The 22,191-nt window shown below is 35.9% G+C and overlaps 1 protein-coding gene across 11 annotated transcripts in view; it reads right to left on the reverse strand.

Moving 5' to 3' along the window:
• Positions 1 to 22,191, reverse strand: part of LOC127844544 (hydrocephalus-inducing protein-like) — a 71,500-nt gene that overhangs the window by 10,140 nt on the left and 39,169 nt on the right. For 6 of the 11 annotated variants that reach the window (XM_052374882.1, XM_052374876.1, XM_052374881.1 and 3 more), the window contains 16 exons: positions 21,955 to 22,164; positions 18,200 to 18,337; positions 16,823 to 17,152; positions 16,290 to 16,307; positions 13,527 to 13,735; positions 13,035 to 13,308; positions 12,016 to 12,210; positions 11,738 to 11,761; positions 10,521 to 10,667; positions 9,797 to 10,036; positions 9,388 to 9,490; positions 7,568 to 7,648; positions 6,420 to 6,572; positions 5,590 to 5,748; positions 3,697 to 3,942; positions 1,174 to 1,319 (listed from right to left, as the gene is read on the reverse strand). In XM_052374882.1, the coding sequence (XP_052230842.1) occupies positions 1,174 to 1,319; positions 3,697 to 3,942; positions 5,590 to 5,748; positions 6,420 to 6,572; positions 7,568 to 7,648; positions 9,388 to 9,490; positions 9,797 to 10,036; positions 10,521 to 10,667; positions 11,738 to 11,761; positions 12,016 to 12,210; positions 13,035 to 13,308; positions 13,527 to 13,735; positions 16,290 to 16,307; positions 16,823 to 17,152; positions 18,200 to 18,337; positions 21,955 to 22,164 (2,673 nt within the window). The remainder of the gene's footprint in view (positions 1 to 1,173; positions 1,320 to 3,696; positions 3,943 to 5,589; positions 5,749 to 6,419; positions 6,573 to 7,567; positions 7,649 to 9,387; positions 9,491 to 9,796; positions 10,037 to 10,520; positions 10,668 to 11,737; positions 11,762 to 12,015; positions 12,211 to 13,034; positions 13,309 to 13,526; positions 13,736 to 16,289; positions 16,308 to 16,822; positions 17,153 to 18,199; positions 18,338 to 21,954; positions 22,165 to 22,191) is intronic. The other 5 variants (XM_052374886.1, XM_052374883.1, XM_052374877.1 and 2 more) reach the window with 4 other exon arrangements.

Genomic DNA, 22,191 nt, shown 5'->3' on the forward strand with positions numbered 1-22,191 from the left:
ATGCTTGAGCACGTGTATAGCTCCGCCTTTGAAACTGTTTCAGAGAAAAAGGTGGAGCTGTCTCTTGGGTATGTCAATCATTGTTATAAAAACACGTTTTACCGAGACACTAATCAATTGTTTTGACAATCAGATTAAAAGTACAAAGATTGGATTACAGTGATAATATTGTTTCATCGGATTAAAAGCGGAAAATAGTTTGTGGATAATTACTAACGTGGATTATTGAGTGCAACCATTTATTAATTAGATAAACAAAACCACAACTGGACTTACGATAAATCTTTGAAAATACGTATGATAGAGTTTGCGGAGAATTTAAATAACAACAGTGCTGCTGAACGTGAGTTTGGTATAAGTGAGAAACTAGTGCGTGATTGGCGTAAGAATAATGATGTGTTGTGTATATTACAATGTACATAAGATCATATTGTTTAAAGTTTTCTATGTTGTTTTCTATGTGGTTGATTATGCTTTGCTTGTCTATATTGAAAAATATTATTTTCCATTTCCACAATAATCGTATTGACTATATTAAACAAAGTTTAGAATACATGTGTTGGCTTTGCCTACGTTCAACATTTCCACAGTGACTTCATGTGCAATGTATAGAATACTACCGCAACTTCATGTACATTTGAAATGGCGTCCGTTTATGAAATTCATAAACAGAAAATTTCTGACTCGACTTATGAAGCTAACATACTCAAAATCTCCAATTTTGGTACCAAAGTATACCCCCCCCCGACTTATGAGCCGGGTAGACTTATGACTGCGTTTTGACAGTATAGTAATTTACACATGGAATGTTTACTGAAATGCTTATTGCAATTTTTAAATGTGATCTCCAGCTAATCCAGCTAAAACTGACTTAAGGTGCTTAAACACCTATCTGGCTCTCCAAAAGTAACAGGCACATATGGACCATGCTCTGAGAAAAAGGGGTTTAATGCCTGTGTGTAAAGTGTCTACACAGATAAGCCTGTGCAGTCTGCACAGGCTAATCAGGAACAACACTTTGTGCTTTGATGATATTTTCGTTTAAAGAAAGTTTCTTCTTAGCAAAAATCTAGTTTAGTCCGAAAGTGTCGTCCCTGATTAGGGTGTGCCGCCTGCACATGCCTTAACCCCCCTTTTCACAGAGCGCGGCTCTCACACAAATAATGTCCTCACCTGACTTCCGTCAGTGGATGTCGCATTGAAGTTGGCCTTGCCGCCTGCGACGTTGCTGTGCTTGTCCTTAGCTCCCTTGGGATCTGTAATGGTACTTGTTTTACGATTGCTCACCATGGAAGGGGCAGCGCTCGTGAAGCCACCTGCTGGGTTAGAACGACACAACACACGGGTGAGAGACAACACACAAGCAGGAACGGATAACTATGTCGAGGAATTCAGGGGGTCTTGCAATGTCTTACTTGATATTTTGTTGCTCTGGTGTTTATCAACCTTTGGGTAACTGAATTTCAATTAAATAAAATTTATAATCTCTTTTAATGCCTTTCAATTTGTTTATTATTGTGTACTCTATGATCCTATCTTGGCTTACTGTGGTTAGGCTAGCCATCAAACCAATTTAAACCCCAAATCCTGGCTTACTTCGGTTAGGCTAGCCATCAAACCAATTTAAACCCCAATGTCTCGAATTGAATGTTTGAAGGCATTGACCATTACTTTGTGTATAACATTTCTCTGTATTTTTTGCCAGGTATATGTAACTAATCACTTGCCATCAATTAAGACCAGCAGATGTTTACAAGAATCTCCCTCCTAATAATGTTTCCCGAATTTTATTATTCCTATGTCATTTAATTATCTTTATGTGCTTGACAAAAATGCATTTATTTGTAAGCAGAACATTATTATTTTTTTTACATTAATGTAGTGCTATTCTTTCAATTCAGATTGCTAAATTCCTTGACTCAAGCATTCATGCCAAACAACAAAAGCAGCAAACATTTGAATACTTGTGTTAATGTTGCCAATTTAAAGCTAATTAATAGTATCTCTCTTGTAAATTCTTAATACATCTTTCATCAGATAGTACATTATTAGTTCAAAGCATACTTTGGTTATATGTATACCACACACAGAATTTAAATGAAATATTTTACAGAAGTTCATTTACAACTAATGGCAACCATGAAATATTTACAACAAACATAATTATTTGCTAAGCTCTGACAAAGTGCATGTTTTAGTTGTATTTTTTTATTTTTTGCTGGAGTTTACTATTTGAGACGTGCTCTGTGAAAACAGGGTTTAATGCATGTGCGTAAAGTGTCACCCCAGATTAGCCTGTGCAGTCCACACAGGCTAATCAGGGACGAGACTTTCTGCCTTAACTTGATCTTTGCTAAGAAAGAGACTTTCTTGAAACATAAAATATCATAAAAGTGGAAAGTATCAACCCTGATTTGCCTGTGCGGACTGCATGTGGACGCACATACATTAAATCCCTGTTTCACAGAGCACTGCCTATTTAATATTTACATTGCTGAGTCAAAAAGATCATCCTATCATTTACTCTGCCGTAAGCTCTGATAAAAATGCATACTAAATAAAAAATTATTATTTTTGGACTTTCAAAGCTTCATTTAAACACTATTCTCTGGGAATAATCCGTGAAGTAATATTAATGTTTAAATAAAATGAATACAACACATCAGCTATTACACAATCGTTTACAACACAGTCTGTTTAGTATTTTAATCAGTGAAACTATACAAAGCATAATGAGCCATCAAACTAAACACCCAGTTAGTTCGAGCTATGCTGGTGATTACAACACAGGGACAATTTAACCCAGACAGGTGATATACATGCAATTTATTTTTATCATATGAGTATAATGGATAAAGAATAATAAAGTCAACTTTAACATATACAATATGAAATTGTCAACATAATGAATTGTGAAACCTGCGTTGAATTATAACCATAAAGATATGTAGACATATAATAATTCAAAGAAGAATCACATTCATCATATAGCTCGCACAATTATTTATATCATAGCACAAAGATAATAAAGAATTGCAGAATCAATCCAGATTAATAAATTTATTGTTTACAAAAGTTTCAGACTAGACCTGTCACGAGCAATGTAAATATCCAATAAAAGTATGCTTTGACAATCACTTATCAAAAACTACTTATTTATTAAACATATTGAGAAAAAGTATATCTATGTACAGCTAGGAATTATAAAACTAAAATAAAGCAATAGGAAATCTAGAATTCCTATTTTCTTTTTAAATTATTTTGCCTATTAACAACTGAGCCTCAGTCTTGCAGAACTGGGTTTTATGTATGGTAGTAAAGTGTCGTTCCAGATTAGCTTGTGCAGTCATCACAGGCTTATCAAGGACAACACTGTCCACCTAAACTGTTTATTTCTAAGAAGAGACTTTTCTAAAACAGAAAATTCCACAAAAGTCGAAAGTGTCGTCCCTGATTGACATGGGGGACCGCATAGGCTAATCTTGGATAGCACTTTAAGCAAGCATTACACCCTGCTTTAACAGTGCCAAGTTCAAATTCTTTATAGTTTACTTGCGCCCTGGGTATGAGCTGCCAAAAATACAATGTCCTATACAGCTAGACATCATAAAACTAAAAATGCTGCATTAGGAATACTAAAATTCCTACATTCTTATAAAATAATGTTTCCCTATGAAAAAATTCATGTAAGCTTACTTGCGCCCTGGGTATGAGCCGCCACAGCCTCCACGCTGAGGCCCCCAGCGACCTTCTTTTCACCGTCTTCACCTTCCAAGGCCCGCAACTCCTCGTGCCTCTTTCTGGCCGCCTCCGCGCAGAGTTCCTTGGCCTTGCGACCCGCCTCCGTGTTGCCGTTGGAGATTGCGTCGAGCACAATGCCGTCAATGCTGAGAAGGGCCGCCTCATAGTGCTTTGCCAGTCCAATCGCGGTGGTTGTTTTACCTGAGGGAAAATATCATTAAACGTAGCATATAAAGCCATGGTTCTAAAAATGTGTTTAGCTATTCGCTTACTGTCATTGTTTTACCTGAATAAAAACATTTTTGAACGTAACATATGAAGTCGTGGTACTAAAAATGTGTAAGGTCTGATTACAATTTTAACATATGATTTATCATCACCACTTGCACGAAAATTAATACAAGTTGTTGGGTCAGTTTAGGATTTTAATGCATTGTGTCAACACTTCTTCCATTGTAATTAGATTCTTGTTTGAAATGGTGCAGTTTTGAACCTTAAAAATGCTATGTTGATATCCTTTCTATCCTGAGTACTTATAGAGAATACTAGGTCCGTGCTGAATAAAGCAAATTTTATTTTGCGAGGCTTAGAAAATCTGAACCACGAGCCTTGGCGAGTGGTTCAGATTTTCGTGCCGAGCAAAATAAACTTTGATTTATTCGGCACCGACCTAGTATTCGATTTATCCCATCAATTTTCTTAGTCGTAAATCATATCTTTAAAAATAGAATAGGAAAATCGAACTACACGGAAAATCCCAAAGTTATTTTAAGCAAACATTGTTTCATTATTTTAATCGTGCCGAGCCTAATTCATTACAAAAAGATCAGTAACTAACCTGTTTTTCTGTTTATCATACCTCTACGTCCCCGATTTTTAAGAAATAATGAAAAAAAAAACACACTAAACAACTGCAGTTTTAGCGTGAAAGAACATGCATTGTGTCGTATGACGCGTTAATAATGACGTCACAAGTACGCGCACTTAATATTTGTAAATTAAGTTTTTTTGCTTTTTGAGTAGCATTATTTGTTTAAAATATATTACATCTTGGTATCAAATTGTTTGTTTTGTTGAATCTGATTCGATTTTACTAATAATGATTACTTTATAGTTGATTCCGAGTAATATGACCATTCTCCGCCGCGCGTGACAGCTATATTTCAGCACTGCCGAAATAGAGGAAAATTTATTCCACAGTGGTTTATTTCGACAATGCACATCTGATGATGGGATAAAAGTAAAATATTGACAATCAATAACCAGCTGAACTTGGAAGTACAAATGGTTAAAATTTTGACATAGAGAATTCTACTTGGGAATGTCTAGTACTGGGCCCGAATTAACCGATTTATGCCTAGCATCTAAAAAAAAAGGCCTTTGCAAACAGCGTAGACCCAGATGAGACGCTGCATGATGCGGCGTCTCATCAGGGTCTGCGCCGTTTGCTTAAAGGAATTTCTGTAAGAAATATTCTAAATATAGAAATAAATATACTAGACATCCCTAATTTTGGAAATAAATTGATCCAATTTAGAAGGATGGGAGAGTCCACTAGGCATAAATGGGTTAACCAAGCTCCGAATTGAAGTCTTAACTTCAGTTGTACTTCAGAGAAATGTTCAAATCAGATTTCCCCTGTAAAATCCAATGTTTTATTATTACAATAGATAAAGAAACAAAACATTTTTGCACCATTCACCTGTCGTTAACATTTGAATGTAAAAATACCTTATCATGAATTAGGCAGAGAAAGGAATTTTTAGAATTGGTAGCACTTCAGGGGTGTAGCTTGATTTAGATTTTTACAGCCATGTGATGTGATTATCAGAACAGATTTTCTCATACCTGACAATGGCGCTCCATGAACAATCACTGCTATGCCACGCCTGTTCCTTGCAGCCTTGCCCTCGGGTGAAAGGTCAATGCCCAGGTGCCTAGCAACTGCCTTGGATACGGGTGTGATCTCCATTTCACCCACTGGGCCACTGCTGCCTGATTCCTTGCCTGGAAATATATATTCAGATCAGTGTAACAAGAATTATAACATTGATTCACGTTCTGGAAGAAGTGGGCTTAATGCATGTGCATAAGGTATTGTCCCAGATTAGCTTGAGCAGTCTGGACTAATCCATTATATGGAACAAGATATATTCAGTACACAACAAACTCCTACAATTGTCGAATGTCTGTTTAGGCTGTGACTCCTCCATTTTATTGGACCAGATTAATTCAGTTTAAACAGAGTCCTGGCATCGTCTGACTGCTGTTTAGACCGTTACTCATCCTCTATATGTCGTCTGACTGCTGTTTAGACCGTTACTCATCCTCTATATGCGACCAAACCTGTTCAGTACACAACAAAGTGCTACCGTCATCTTCTCTCTTTGACTTTGACTTATTCATTATATGTGACAAGATCTATTAATCCTTTACCACTCAGATACGCACTCTGAGGGGATTGTAATCCATTACAAAATATGATTGAATTTAAGTTCTTTCTTACTAGATTCAAGTTTTAAAGGCTTCGTTGCCATCTCTAAGATGAGCAGCAAACAGAATTAAACCAAAACAGAATAGGATTTACTAACAGACTGTTCTGGTTAAATGCTGGTTGCATATAGTCTTTTTCACTTTGCTTCTGAGTGAAAAAGGGTTAAGTATACAACGAGTCCTACCATCGTCTGATGGCTGTTTGGACTGTGACTCCTCCATTCCATCCACGCTGTCAGCAATGGACTCAGCTCGGGACCGCACCGTCTCGGTACCGCCAGCAGTCTGACCCACTTCACTCTTGTCTGATCCTGTCTTCTCGCCGTCTTCACCACCATCTGACAAAAAGGGGAAGAGTTCTGGATATTGCTGATCAATAAAGAACAGATAAGGTCATCCAATGAGACGCCTTCTAGGTAAACTGGGGTTAATGCATGTGTGTAGAGTGCCTTTCCAAATAAGCCTGTACAATACGCACAGGCTGATCAGGGACTACATTTTCAGCTTTCATGGACTTTTTCATCTAAAGGAAGTCTCTTCTAAATTAAAATGCAGTCAAGGTAGAAAGTGTCATCCCTGATTAGCCTTTACGAACTGCATGCACAGGCAAATCTAGGATGTTACTTTATGCTCATGTATCGCCCAGTTTACCAGAATGCAGCTGATATGATTGTGAATTGCATTGCCTATCATCTTTTTGCTATCCCAAAACCCAGAAAAAATCTTATAGAAGTACAAAAAATCAGTGTTTAGGAAAGTAAACATAACATCACCAGATGAAAAATGAACAACCTTGCAAGTCCAAAATCTTGCCATTCTAAAACCACCACAAATTTTGAACAACTTTACATCATAGACATTAAAACCAGCCGTATAGCCATTTCTGAGTCTTGCTCACTTTCTTGTCATGCACATTCTTGACACTTTCAATAATTTTATTTTTATTTTAGGCAGACAACAACATTCATAAGCATTGCGATTTATGAGGACTCTCTTTTTCCTTCGCAATCTACAAAGCACTAACTTCTATAAAAATTGTTACTCATGTTTCTATTTCATTTTTCAATCAAATCCATTTTTCATGACAATTTTTATTTTCAATGTTGAAAGCACTTACAGTTTCAAAATTATTGGAAATTGTTCTTATTACAATATAATTTCACACTTATTCTTCACCTATATTTTTGGTCCAGGTTATAACCTCCTTACAATGGATACATTTTATACTTTTTTCTGACTGTTAAGGATTCATTGAGGTTTAGCCCATTTTAGCAATCCTAATTTCTCATACTTTTCATACCCTTTAAGCCCAATGGTTGATATGCGTCCTTACCTTCCTCATCTCTCTGAGATTCCAGTAACTCCTCTGCCTCCCTGCGGGCCTTCTCTGCCTCCTCAAGCTTCTGCATTTGCTCTGCAAGATATCATAAACTAGGTCAATAGGTTAAATCAAACAAATAATAAACTTTATCACTAGGTCAAAGGAAATGAATCATATACTATGTCACTAGGTCAAATGGAAGAAATAATAAATTAGGTCACTAAGTCAAATTGGAGACATTGGAAACTAGGTCCCTAGGTCATTTCGAATAATCATAAACTATATCACAAGGTTCAATTACACAACTCATTAACTAGGTAACTAGGTTAAATGCCAGAAATTAAACCTATAGGTAACTTGGTAAAATGCAAAAAATCTTAAACTAGGTCACTAGATTAAATAGAAACAAGAGATGTGTTTGTCAATAACACAATGCCCTGACTGCGCCGCTTTGATTTATTTGTTATTTTTTTATCATTTTGCAGGTACAGATAATTATCTCACTTTAAAGCTTATTACTTCCCTTGGATTGGTTATTTTAGACCTTTGACCTTGAAGGATAACCTTGACCTTTCACGACTCAAAATGTGCAGCTCCATGAAATACACATGCATGCCAAATATCAAGTTGCTATCTGAAGCGACATAGAAGTTATGAGCATTTTTCCAAACCTAAACGCAAGGTGTGACGGAAAGACAGGCAGACGGACGGACGGGCAGTCGGACAGACAGTCCGATCACTATATGCCCTCCTTCTTGGGCATAAAAAAAATCACAACCATTAAAATAAATTACCCAATAATTTCAGCTTGATTTCATTGAAAGCCTGAGGCTTATTGATTGAAAGCTTCAGCATTTGGTCTTGAAGAAATCATGCACAGATGGTTAGTTTTTTTTAATATTTATTTTAGTACTATTTCATCTAAAGACATAGAGTGATTGAGACAATCTTCAGGGCAGGACCAGTACTAAAATTTCTTAGGAGAAGATTTGAGGCGCGTTCTGAGAAAAATGGGTTTAATGCATGTGCGTAAAATGTCGTCCCTGATTTGCCTGTGCAGTTTGCACAGGCTAATCAGGAACGACACTTTCCGCTTTTATTGTATTTTTCTTTTGAAGGAAGTCTCTTCTACACGAAAATCCAGTTAAGGCGGAAAGGCAGTTAAGGCAGACTGCACAGGCTAATCTGGGATGACACTTTACGCACATGCATTAAGCCCAGTTTTCTCAGAACAAGGCTCATTTAACCCTTTCAGTGCGGGAACCGAATTTTGAAGGCCTGTGCAAACAGTTTGGATCCAGATGAGACGCCACAGAATGTGGCGTCTCATCAGGATCTAAACTGTTTGCTATTCTGATAGTATTCTTTGAAAAAAATCTAAGAAAATGCTAATTTTTGAAATTTAGCAGACAACATGTTAGCAGAAGACAAATTTCCCAGCATACAAAGGGTTAAAGACGACTCCATGAGGAGGGATCAATACTGGGAAGCCATAATCATCCACTAAACCACCAAAACCTGTACACACCTAAAACTAATATGTGACATTTTTTAAACTAGATTAAAATCCAATATAGCTTAATAGATCTTCCTGACCTTACCGGTAAAATTCACAGAAATACAGGAAAGCCTTTTTAAATTTTAAATAAAAACAAAAATCAAGGTTTTTGCTAAAAAAAATGTTTTTCATGGGGTTTGCCTTTTTAAATCTGTTTTTGAACTGCATTTCATAGGTTTTAACATTGGCATAATAATTGTTGACCAGTTTATGTTGGCTGAGTCTATATGAGAGCTTATTGATCAGAACTTGGGAAAGATAATTGTAAACTGACCCTCATAGAACTCTGTCAACTCTGGTGGCAGTTTCTCAGAAGCCCCTCTAGGTGGCAGGAGGATAGTGTTGAACTCGTCATAGCCCTTCATTAGCCTCAATACCTGCAGAAAAGGGGTAATTATGGAGAGTGCAAAAATGCATTTGTGTACATACTTTAATAATATTATAAATTTCATATGTATCTTGTACTCAGAACTGCAGAAAGATGTTTACTTGTATGAGATTTTTTCAAATCAATGTCATATTATTATGTTTGAAAATAAGCAGAGTAAAAAAATACTTGAATATTTCTGCCTGGAAAAAAGATGAGTCAATTTATTCTATTTTCTTCACAAGAATACATTTACAACCATTATATATTTTACACAAAAATAAATCCACAACCAATCTACAAAAAAAATGCTTACCTTTTCTTCCTCCAAATACTGGGAGTCAAACTCGAGGTTGTAGAACTCAATTGGGAATGCGCATGGGTTGCGAACAACTATCTCTTTCTCGTCGCCTGGACTGTGTGGCAGGATCGGCCCAAACTGCATCATGTTCAGGTCGAAGTCCAGACGGGGCTCAGACCCTTGACCTCTGCACAACAGCAGGATACGCTGGCTGCTCTTTGTTATGCGTATCGGTATACGCTGCTCGTAGAATTTCTGAAGAAAGAGGGAGTTGTTTTTGTTGATAAATATTCATCAAAAGTCTCAAAACTTAGATCATATTCTTTACTACTAACATAGTCATCATCATCATCATCATCATCATCATCATCATCATCATCATCATCATCATCATCATCATCATCATCATCATCATCCAACATAGGTATTATCATTATAATTTATTTAACAAGTCTTTCCTAATTTGAAGCTTATTGGGCATGTGCCCTAAATCATGATTAACTCTTTCCTGCTTAAAAGCAAATTGAAAATGGCTATATGCAATCAGCTTAAAACCAGAACAGCCTGCAAGTAACTCGCAATCTGTTCAGGTTTTATACTGTTTGTTGCTCATCAGTATCTAAGGAATGGAAACGAAGCCTTTAAAACTTAAATTCATTAAGAACTGTCTTTAAATTAAAGGGACTACAAATGGGTTAAAATGCTTGTCTGAGTGATGACGGGCTCAGCTAACACTCACCTCCTCTGTAGGCATGAACTTGACCTGCACGTTGAGACGCTGACCGGGCATCAGGGTTCCTGTGGGCGGCATGATCTCAAAGATGCGTGGCTTGGTCTTGTCTACCTTGGCCTTGCGACGCAGGTGCATAGGCACATGCTTTTCTGACTGGTAGGTGGGGAAAGGGGAAATTAAGTTCAGTTAAATTATGCTTGTGTGAATGTTGGGTGGGAAAAGATAATTTGTCAGTTCAGCTTTATCAGTTATGAATAATTGTGTGTATACTGGTTTGAGGGCTATTGAAATACTCACAAAGTGCAATCATATATTTATACAAAAAAATGTTAACATTAACAACTTACGTTATTTAAACAATGCTATTGCTTTGTTCACATATATTTTTTCAGATGACACTTACACAAACCTGTTTAACATAACACAAAATAAGGTTTAAATTGTCAGAACGAATTTTTGTTTAAAAAAAAATGCAACAACTAAAGTTAAGTTAAATGAGAGAGAAAGACATTTGCATGCATTCAAAAGGTTTTTATTCATCTAGAAGCCTAGATAGAGCAGTACTGTTTTAAATAAATCATTGAAACATACATATAAAAGAGAAAACAACTGGTGTAATTGCAAAAACATCAACTAAAACTTAATGTGCATATAATATTGTATGTTGAGGAATGAAACAACCAAAATATATTTCATGAACAGTGGTTGCAAAATAGAATATGGGTAGATCAATTTGTCTGCTGTATGGTTATTGACAAGATGACCGAAATGTACAAGTATTTATTATTTCACTCATCTGTACATGTTTCACGATAAGCAGCCAAATATGGACAAAATAATTATTTCACTTGTCTGTACATCCTAGCTGGGCAATATGTAAAAATATTTATTTTGTCACCCTTTTCCTTGTACGTGTTTGAGCTGAATAGATATATTATAATTGCCAGACGTAGTCAGAGTCCAACCACAAGTGTGCGCACCAACTATATGAATGCACTACAATCATATGCATATTTCACATACATATACAAGTGGCAAAATTTGCAAGCTTCTGTATTTGATAATTCATACATTCTCTTAGATATATTGTATGTGAATGGAAAAGATTGTTGTTTGCATACAAACTCAGAAAATATGCCATGAACTTCTCCCAGAACAAATGCTGATGCAAGATGAACAGAAAACATATCAACTTCAACCTGTGTATACCTCGTTCTCTATACCTTTTTATTTTCAATTTTCCAAATCTAGGAAAAATGATTAAAAAAAACTTTTTATGTCCATTTAAAATACATTTTACCAACAAAGTTACTCATAAATTGATAATTACATTTCATGTAATTTTTTCAAAATAAATTACAGTGATTTTGTGTACTAGCAAGTTCCATATTTATTTATTTGGTATTAACATAGTTAAGACATATTTTTGGCTAAAAAACTCAATATTACAAAAACACTTCATAAACATCATTAATATTTTCATACAAATGAGCTGACTCACCTTTTTCTTCTCTTTCTCTGTGGGCAGGGAGTTCCACTCGCACTTCACCTGCTGGTAGTTGTGGAGCTGCACGATGACCACACGGCACTCCCCACAGCGAACCACACCAAAGTCCAGGCTGTCGTCTGAGATCTGCATGTCGGGCATGGTCACATGGGCCTTCAGGTGCATCATGATCACCGGGCCGTTCAGAACCTGACCATGAGAAATTGCTGAAATTTAGCCACACTATAGGAAAACAGGACTTAATGCATGTTTGTAAAGTGTCGTCCCAGATAAGCCTGTGCAGTCAGCACAAGTAGAAAGTGTGGAACCTGATTAGCCTGTGTGGACAGCAAAGGCTAATAACAGAAAACACTTTACTCACATACATTAACACCCATTTTCCCAAATCAAGGCATAATTTGAAAAAGATCAAATTTTTGTTGTAAACTTGTATTTTAAGGATATATATACCATAAATATACCATAAATACCCTACTACATTTCCCTTTTCTAATTTTTGTATTTATAAAGTGAAACCCCCTAAAAACTTATTTTTACCTTGTTTGAAATAAATTATGCAAAAAACGCCATGCACCTTTGAGGAGATGTTTTTGAATTACGCTACACATGTTTATGATAATATTTTTCATATAGTTTACCAGTTTTCCCATCCTTTATGGAAAATGTTACCCAATCCCTCGGGACATACGTGATGTCATACATGGTACATACAAGAATTTTTGCTAATTAGAATTTTTATTTTTTCAGTGGTTAATTAGTTAAAATTGCAATAAACCTACTAGGCATTTTATCGTAATCAATACAATAAATAACACATCCCAAAATAAAACCTAGCATTCTCCCATTACAAAAAAATGTAACAAATTATTAAAAGATCTCTAAACAATCACTATTTGGTATATCAGAAAGTCTTCTTTAGCAAAAAAAACACATTATATCTCCCTTGCTTAAATAAAACAATCCACTAGAGACTATTCAACAAATACTGGTATATTAAAAAGACAAAAACTTACATTAATGGGAACATAACTCTCCACAGGACCAAGGCCCAGATTAGCTCCCCTAGGATCGAAACTGACCCAGAAGTCCACAGTTTCATAATCCGGCGATCCAGGAAGGTTGCGTACTCGGTCTAGCTCCACGTGGAATCCCTGGTGCTTAATGTTCTCGTTTTCAACTTGGAACGAGACTGGGAACCAACCAGTGTTGGTTGCCTTGACTACATGCTGGCGATGGTCACCAAGGACAACGTATCCAAAATCAAGCACATATTCGGGAAGTTTTGGCCTGAAAAGGTGTGTTCATGTAACAAAAGGTTCAGTCATCTTAGTTTAAATGACAATACTTGACACATGCCATTTAAATTAAACTCGTGTCAAAAAGAAAAGAAAAAGTGTTCAATAAATCTCAGAATGCTTTAGTTACAGCACCTATGTGCTTAAGCTATTCTCAGCTCATGAAATGCCACAATTAAGGAATGATCCCTAATGCAAAAAAGAACTTACTTGTTCTTCTTCTTCTTCGCACTCTTTGAGTCGGAGGTGGTTTGCGATTCTCGACTCTCGTTACTCATTGGTGGAGTCTGGGACCCAATATCGTAGATCTCTGACTGGGACACATCCTGTTCCTGCAGCTTACGAGCAAAATCGCGGACTGCAAGTCGCTCCATTTCAAGCTGAACGTCAAGCTCTGATGGCATCACACACAGCTCACCCTGTTAAAAAAACGATGATAATTATGACAATATATGACCCTTGCTCTGTGAAAATGCATGCGTGTTAACTAACCTCCCAGATAAGCCTGTGCAGTTGTCATAGGCTAATCAGGAAACTAAATGTCAGCCTAAGCAGGATTTTTTTATATAAACACTTCCATTAAACAAAACATAGAATAAAAGCGGAAAGTGTAATCTCTGATTAACCATTGCAGACTGCTAAATTACACATTTTAATTGTGTATGATTATCTTGAGCCACATGAAACAGAACAAATACAAAAAGTTCCAAATAAATAAAATTGTTTCTAACGAACTTTCTTTAAAAAGATCTGCGGGCTAAAATTGTGCATCTATATCAAAATCATTTAAAACAACATAATTATAACTATATTGCACAATAGTGTTATAAATACATAAATTGGTGTCTTCGTGCTTTTTTAAGGAAAAGTAGTAAACAAGTACAATTCTACAAATGTGCAATACAGTGCAGCCTGAACCATCAACAAATTCCACATCAATAACCTCTCATCCCCTCATATGCATAGTGCAGTATTTGTGCACATTCCATATAGTTAAACTTACACTTACAGGAAAATGCCAATTAAGTGCGTGCATACTACTCTCATAACCATGAATATTAGGAATTTTCATTTTTTTTTTTTTCAATTCAAATCTGAAAGGTTAATTAATGGTTAAAAATTGATTCCACCATTAGGGCAAAGCAGCTTTATAACTTTATATAAAAATGTCAAAGCAAAGCTAAGGTTTACAGGAATATTATTCAATATAGAACAAAATAATTAAAAGTCAGCATTTTCTTCTTGTAGAAAATAACAAATTGTTTTGTGCTGCTTTTTGTTTCACATGCCTTGGTGCATCCACATACTTTTTTATCAGTGTTTTCCTCATTTTCTGCTGCCAAACGTATTTTCATCTGTTTTATACAGACAAAATCATTGGTTTTATATATATATATATAAAAGTCATCATCATCATCATGGTCATCATCATCATCATGGTCATCATCATCATCATCATCATCATCATCATCATCATCATCATCATCATCATCATCATCATCATCATCATCATCTTTATCATCATCACCATTATCATCATTGTCAGTGTACCCAACAACACCATGTTTGTCATTAACATCGCCCAAATCATTATTAAACTGAAATCTTACATTTTATGTGAAATAGATTTAAAGTACAAACAGTATTGTTGAAACACATCACTAGTTGAATTGTTAGAATGAACTTTAAACGTTTTAACCATAACCAGGACAAGGGGTGACATGAAGTGTACATTTAAGAGGAAATAAATGATAGAAATAATCAGTAGAAAATGCAGTTAAAATCACTGGTGAATTTTGCAGCTTAACATTCTGCCCACGGAAAAACATTCTTCAGTTAGAACTTTGTCAGCAGGAAGCAGATCCCCCCATATTGCGCTTTTGTCTTAAATCTCAACTAATATCACACAAAAAAAAGCAATAGCTGGGGGTGCCCATCTTCACCTGCTGGTTTATATTTTTGAAAGTTATCAGCCCTTAGGCAGCGATACTTGTTGAGTTACACACAGCTTTAGTTAAAAACATACTGTTTGGCTTAAATAGGGGCCATAACTCCAGTTGTGTCCGAAATATCATAAGCTATAACTTCAATATAACTATTGAAGTGCACATGTTCACATTTTGGTTTATATGGTTGTTTATGTTAAGCTATCAAGTTGCCATTATGTTTTTAGATATGGGTGATACGAGCTTAAATATGTACTTTTTAATAAGAAGGGATCACAATTCTGGTTGTTACAATAAGATTGAAAGTGTAAGTAAAAACATGTAATAAAATATGAAGGTGCACAAGTTTAAATGCTGGTTTATATGGTTGTAAAGTTTCAGCCCTCTTACAGCCATAGTTTTTTTTATTATGACAAACACAAAAAGTATTTGCTGTTTCTTGATATCCATACCAAAATATGGATGTGCAAACATTCACATGCTGATATGTATTTAAAGTTTCAGCGCTATAGCAACATTACTTTTTGAGTTACACTTGACAAAAGTTATACAATGTAACAGGAGGCTTCAACTCCGTTAATTTAGCTAACAACCAAACAAAAATATAACGGTACAGAAGTTTGCATGCTGGTTAATATGTTTGCATAGTTTATCCATCTAGTTTCATTTTTTAAGTTTCCAGTGACACAAAGAAGTAAGAAGTGTGAGGGACCTAAAGAAGGATGTACTGACAAGGGCAAATATATATCCCCCCTTCATAGGAAAGAACAACATTCAATATAGTTTACACACACAACCAATGATAACTGTAACAAAACATTCTAGTGCCGTGAAAAACAGATAATTGTATGCTTTAAAATATAAGACACAATGCCCATTTCATAACAAAGTTAATTGAATGACAGGAACTTCAAAGATATTCAAACAAAAACAAAGATGTTAACAATTTTAAATGAAAGTATTCATGCAAATGCAAACAAACACAGGGCTCAGAATCTACCCAACATACAACAGGGACAATACTTACCAATTCTTGATGGTTACCCTGGAAATATTGATAGTACAATATGATGACCAAATATAACTTTGGGCATTCAGTGCCTTAAATAATAAGCTGGTACAGGAAAATTATTGGTATAAAAGAATAGTAAAACATACTACTATCAAGTTGAATCATTCTCTTTTTATTGAGCTTTATCTGTCTTAATTCTAAACAGAGGTTAGCAAGTTGAAAAGATGCTGAAGATATTTATAAAGCTTGATGTGGTTCATTAAAACTATGTAACCCAAATTTCCCATATGGGGTACCAATTTTCAATTATACCTTTTGCATGAGCAAAAAGCAAAGTATGAATATACAGAATACTAGATGGACATAAAGGAAAACTTCATTTAACAAACCACACAATGGATATGTAAAAACTGAGAATAAAAGAAGTTGCAGCCTGATTACATGATATATATTAAAGCAAAAGCGATGCCCGAGGCGTAAAAAATATGATGAGATAAAAATAAAAATGTAAATATCTCAATTTTTGAGAATTTTTTTTTAATAGTTACCTTTGCTTGGGCGGCAAGCAGTGGGTCCGGTACAGCAGTCTGACCCTGTGTGTGCTGATCCGCGGGACTACTTTTTGTATCCATGCTCATCATAGTGTGTTTGTAGACGTTGCCTTTTGCCTCTCTGACGAGGCTATTGTAATACCCTTCGCTGTCCACTTTCCGTGGAAGGTCCAAAGAGATCCGCGGGAAAACTCCTTCACCGTGAATAGTGATTAGATCAGCCTCAAAGTGCGCAACCTGCACGCGGAAACATTTGTCAAACTTTTCTGGGACGCCTGGCAAGTACTTGATGGTAAGCTTCTGTTCGCTCATTGGTTCGATGTAGCCCTGAAAAAATTAAACATCTCTTTAAAATAGGAGTAAAATTCACTGACAAAATTTTAGATTTAAGATTGCTTTCAACAACTGGCTTCTGCTCAATTTTTCAAAAACTTCAGACCAGGCTTTCTTTTTACATCTAGTGAAGTATTCATGTAAGATTTAAGGCTTCATTTATAAATCTATTGAAGCATCTATGTACAATTCAAGGTTTTATTTATATGTCTAGAAAAGAAGTAAAGTAAGATTCAAGAGTCATGTTAGATTCATTCAGTAACAAATAAATCCTATCAGACAGTTAAACAACTAGTGACCTCAAAATCAATAGGGGTCATCTGCCAGTCATGAGCAATGTACCTATGAAGTTTCATGATCCTAGGCCTAAGCGTTCTTGAGTTATCATCCGGAAACCATCTGGTGGACGGACGGACCGACCTACCGACATTTGCTAAACAATATACCACTCTTCTTCGAAGGGGGGCATAAAAATTAACAAGTAAATTTGTTGAATTGATATCCCCCGCAAATATGCTTCTGGACACAAAAGTGTTATAGTTGACACTCAAAAAAGCATTTTTTTCAAGATACAAAGGGACATAACTCTGTTATTAACAGATGGTGTACAATGCCATTTGGTGTGCATCATCCTCTTATTTATATACATACCCATACCAAGTTTCAATGAAATCCGCCAAAGAACTTCCAAGATATGACTCTGGACACACAAAAAAAGCATTTTTTTCAAAATACAATGGGCCATAACTCCGTTATTAACAGATGTTGTACAATGCCATTTGGTGTGCATCATTCTCTTATCCATATATATACTCATACCAAGTTTCAATGAAATCCGCCAAAGCACTTTCAAGATATGGCTCCGGACGGACGAACAGAAAGACGGGAGGACGGACAACGCCAAAACAATATCCCTCCGCCTATGGCGGGGGATAACAAAATACATTTACTCAATCTGATTAGGCAGGAGTTACTGTCCAAAAATTAATGGCAGTCAAAGATTGACCAATCAAATCCACTTGTTTTTGAAAAATTACTTACAGCATGTGGAACCATAATTGGGACTCCTGGTTTTGGTTTCTTAGCAAGGGCTGGGTCCATGTTCAGACAACAGAACTCAAATCCTACTTTGCCAGTGTTGACCAATGAAATCATGGTCGTTGCCACCTGATCATACATCTGGAATGAAATAAAATATGTACAGTTTTTCTTGATCATGTCCTGCCATAACAGCAGGCTGTCAAGTGACCTTTTTTCAAAAAGTAGGAAAAAATAGGAACTACTTTTGCAAGAAAAGTAGGAAAAAAGTAGGAAAAAGTAGGAACTTTTCCCTAAAAAGTAGGAATACATAATACTAATTTTTTAGACACAGGTCCAGGAAACATAGCTTGAAACAGAGCAGGAGTGCCATCACATGTTCTGTATGTCTACCCACTTGAAGCTTTCTTAAGAGCCCAGAAGATTTCAGCCTTTTGTACCTGTTCCTTGTGTGATGGATGTACGTGTACTTGCATACAGATAGATTTATCCCCACCACCCTGAGAGCTGCTTGGCTTAGGGGCACTTCCAAACAAACGCTTTTGTGAATTATCATGCATGTATTTCATGTTTTCCTTGTGTTTTTATCCATCTGCATGACTTATCAGTTGATAAGCACCAGAATTACTACAAGATGGACTTCATTCAGACAGTACAATATCTTGCAAACTCATTGCCGGTATCTCTCTTTCACCATGATCGAAGTGTTTTTCCACTGTTGTCCAACTTCTCCATCCATGAATGGTTAAACTTTGTTTTCCCACTAGGCATTTTAGCACTTATAGCGTATCTATGATAAGTATCAAGCAAAGCTAACCTGATAAAGAAGTATACATGTAATTAGATGCTGTTCATGTTGGTGTATCATCAAATAAGTGGTTAGAGGTCTTCTGTGTATCGATATAAAAATGGTAATATATTGTGCATGTTATATCCTTAAGCAGAAGACCAAATTTATTTAGTGATACACCAACTTGTTGTACAAGATTAATACTAGTATATAAAGCAGTGTCAATGCTCTGCTACAGCTACATTGTGAAACCTTTAAATTGACAATAGGGTGCAGTTATAATGACTTAAGTTACATTCAAAATGACTGGTCATTGCGGAGCAGATTATGCAACTGGAGATAGGACCTTATCACCTGACATCTTTTATGACATCACTGATTGGGCAATTAAACAGTTGCACTACATTGTTTATTCCAGTTTCAAATAATGGCTTTTACATTATTGATGACTTCGCGGGAGTGTAATGATGCCCTTTAATAATTTTAATACTTTGCTTTAACACCTTGAAGTTAAATCACTAGCTATGGCATCATTAGACAAGAATTGTGTTTGTCCGAAACACAATGCCCACTATTGCGCCGCTTTGAAATAAAATTTCAATATATCATTTTGCAGGTTTAAAAGTTATCTCCTTTTTAAAGCTTATTACTACCCTTGGATTGAATTTTTTTGCTTTTGACCTTGAAGGATGACCTTGACCTTTCACCACTCAAAATGTGCAGCTTCATGAGATACACATGCACATGCCAAATATCAAGTTGCTATCTTCAATATTGCAAAAGTTATGGCCCATATTAAAGTTTTCAGACAGACAGACAGACAGACAGACTGACAGTACAACTGCTATATGCCACCCTACCGGGAGCATAAAAATGTATCAGGGCATTTAGGCCCTGTGCATTTATCTTTAATTACTAAACATGATGTACCTATGATATCAATAGAACATCTTATCTGTTGTCATGTAATACAGAATTTATTACATTATATTTGTAAATGATGAAAACTCGGCAAAGCATCAGTTTTATCTTTATCCAAAAACTTGTGTAATAAATTCCATATTACATAACCACTCATACAATACATGTATCTCTATATCTCTACATTTCAAACAGCAATATCATGTAAACATGCATAAGGTTTGGTCAAATTGTTGTCAATGGAAACAAAATAAAACTGGAATAAGACAATGCTCTTGCATCACTGGGAACTGTGTAAGGTATGTGAAGTCTGCAGTGTACAAATGCTAAGGAAGTAAACAAGGCACTACTGTTACTTAAAAAAAACAATGTCAATAATTTTAAAAGTTACATAAGAAATAAATATTTATGCTTCCTGAAAAGGTGCTAGCAGACAGTAAGCATGGGTTGTCAGGTTTCATCTAGATGAATGCACATTAACAGGGATACAGTCATGCCATAGATTCATTCATCCTGCAAGTTTACTAAATAAACTCTTTAAAAAAATATTCTCCATTCAAAATGAAAAAGTAGGAATAGTAGGAAGATTTAGTAAAAAAATAGGAAAAAGTAGGATCCTGATGAAAAAGTAGGAAATAGTAGGAAAAAGTAGGAAAAAGTATGACCGCTTGACAGCCTGTAACAGCCTTTAACTGATTGTACACAGAAAAGTTGAAAAATCAAGACTAAATCTATGCATATAATGTGTTGACAATGTTTAACCCAATAAATACATTTGACATTTTCATAGTCTAGGAACAAGTCCCTATATACAATCAAACAATATAGCTCCCTTTGCAATTCTAAACAAGATGTGTTTGAGAAACACAATGTCCCCGTATATGATGTTGACCTCGTAGGATGACCTTGACCTTGACCCTTCACCACTCAAAATGTGCAGCTTCTTGAGATACACATGCATTTCAAATATAAAACTGCTAGCTTCAATATTGCAGAAGTGACATTACATGCGCAATTTTGACCCATATACTTGACCTTGAAGGATGACCTTGACCTTGACCTTTCACCACTCAAAATGTGCAGCTCCATGAGATACACATGCATGCCAAATATCAAGTTGCTATCTTCCATATTGCAAAAGTATTCATAAAATAAGCAATTTGGGCCACATATATTTGACCTCTGACCTTGAAGGATGACCTTGACCTTTCACCACTCAAAATGTGCAGCTCCATGAGATACACATGCATGCCAAATATCAAGTTTCTATCTTGAATATTGAAATACTGCAAAAGTGTACATTAAATTAGCGATTTTGACCCATATATTTGACCTTTGACCTTGAAGGATGACCTTGACCTTGACCTTTCACCACTCAAAATGTGCAGCTCATGAGATACATATGCATGCCAAATATCAAGTTGCTATCTTCAATATTGCAAAAGTTATTGCAAAATGTTAAAGTTGGCGCAAACAGACAGACAGACAGACAGACAGACCAACAGACAGGGCAAAAACAATATGTCCCCCACTACTATAGTGGGGGACATAAAAATAAGCTATTTTGTTTTCTTAATATTTTGTGTCATTTACAAATCAGTATCTGAGTAAGACCAAGGCTGTCAGTTAACTTACAATATTCTTGAGTTAGCTAGATTAGCAGTACTAAGAGCACATACTTATTCTAGTAACTTACAATTGCCCTATTTGGGTTAGAGGTAGGGGGAAAATGGTCACAGAAATAAGTCACAGACATAATTTCATGTCAATCTATCACCCAACAAGTAATGTTACCAATGTGAACCCGCAACCCTCAAAATTGCAGTCCAGGGTCTGATTAATAAAAACTTTAACAACCAGGTTAAGATATGGGCTGTCTTTTTTTAAGCAAATCATTCATTTATCTTAATTCTTTTCCCTTTAATATACCTGTCTTATAATATTGCTTTCAAATTAATTTTATTTGGGTCTGATAGACTGTTACCATAAATCAAACATGAAACAGTATACCTGTTTCCCAAATTAAATCAAACATCAAACACGATACCTGTTTGCCGTAGTGTATCTCCTTGCAGTCAAACTTGTAGCTGACCAGAGAGGCCTCTCCCTTCAGAGTGATCTCGTATGTGGGGCCCCCCTCCACCTCACAGATGGCCTTCGCTTGGCCCCATATGTCAGCGTGACCATAAAAGGTCATGGTGACCTGCTCTGTGTCGCCTGGCTGCAGGGTGCCATACAGGGGCAGGATGTCAAACACCTGACAATGCAGATAAATTACAAATGT

The sequence above is a fragment of the Dreissena polymorpha genome, chromosome 9, assembly GCF_020536995.1.
Source record: "Dreissena polymorpha isolate Duluth1 chromosome 9, UMN_Dpol_1.0, whole genome shotgun sequence".
NCBI classification, from domain to species: Eukaryota; Metazoa; Mollusca; class Bivalvia; order Myida; family Dreissenidae; genus Dreissena; species Dreissena polymorpha.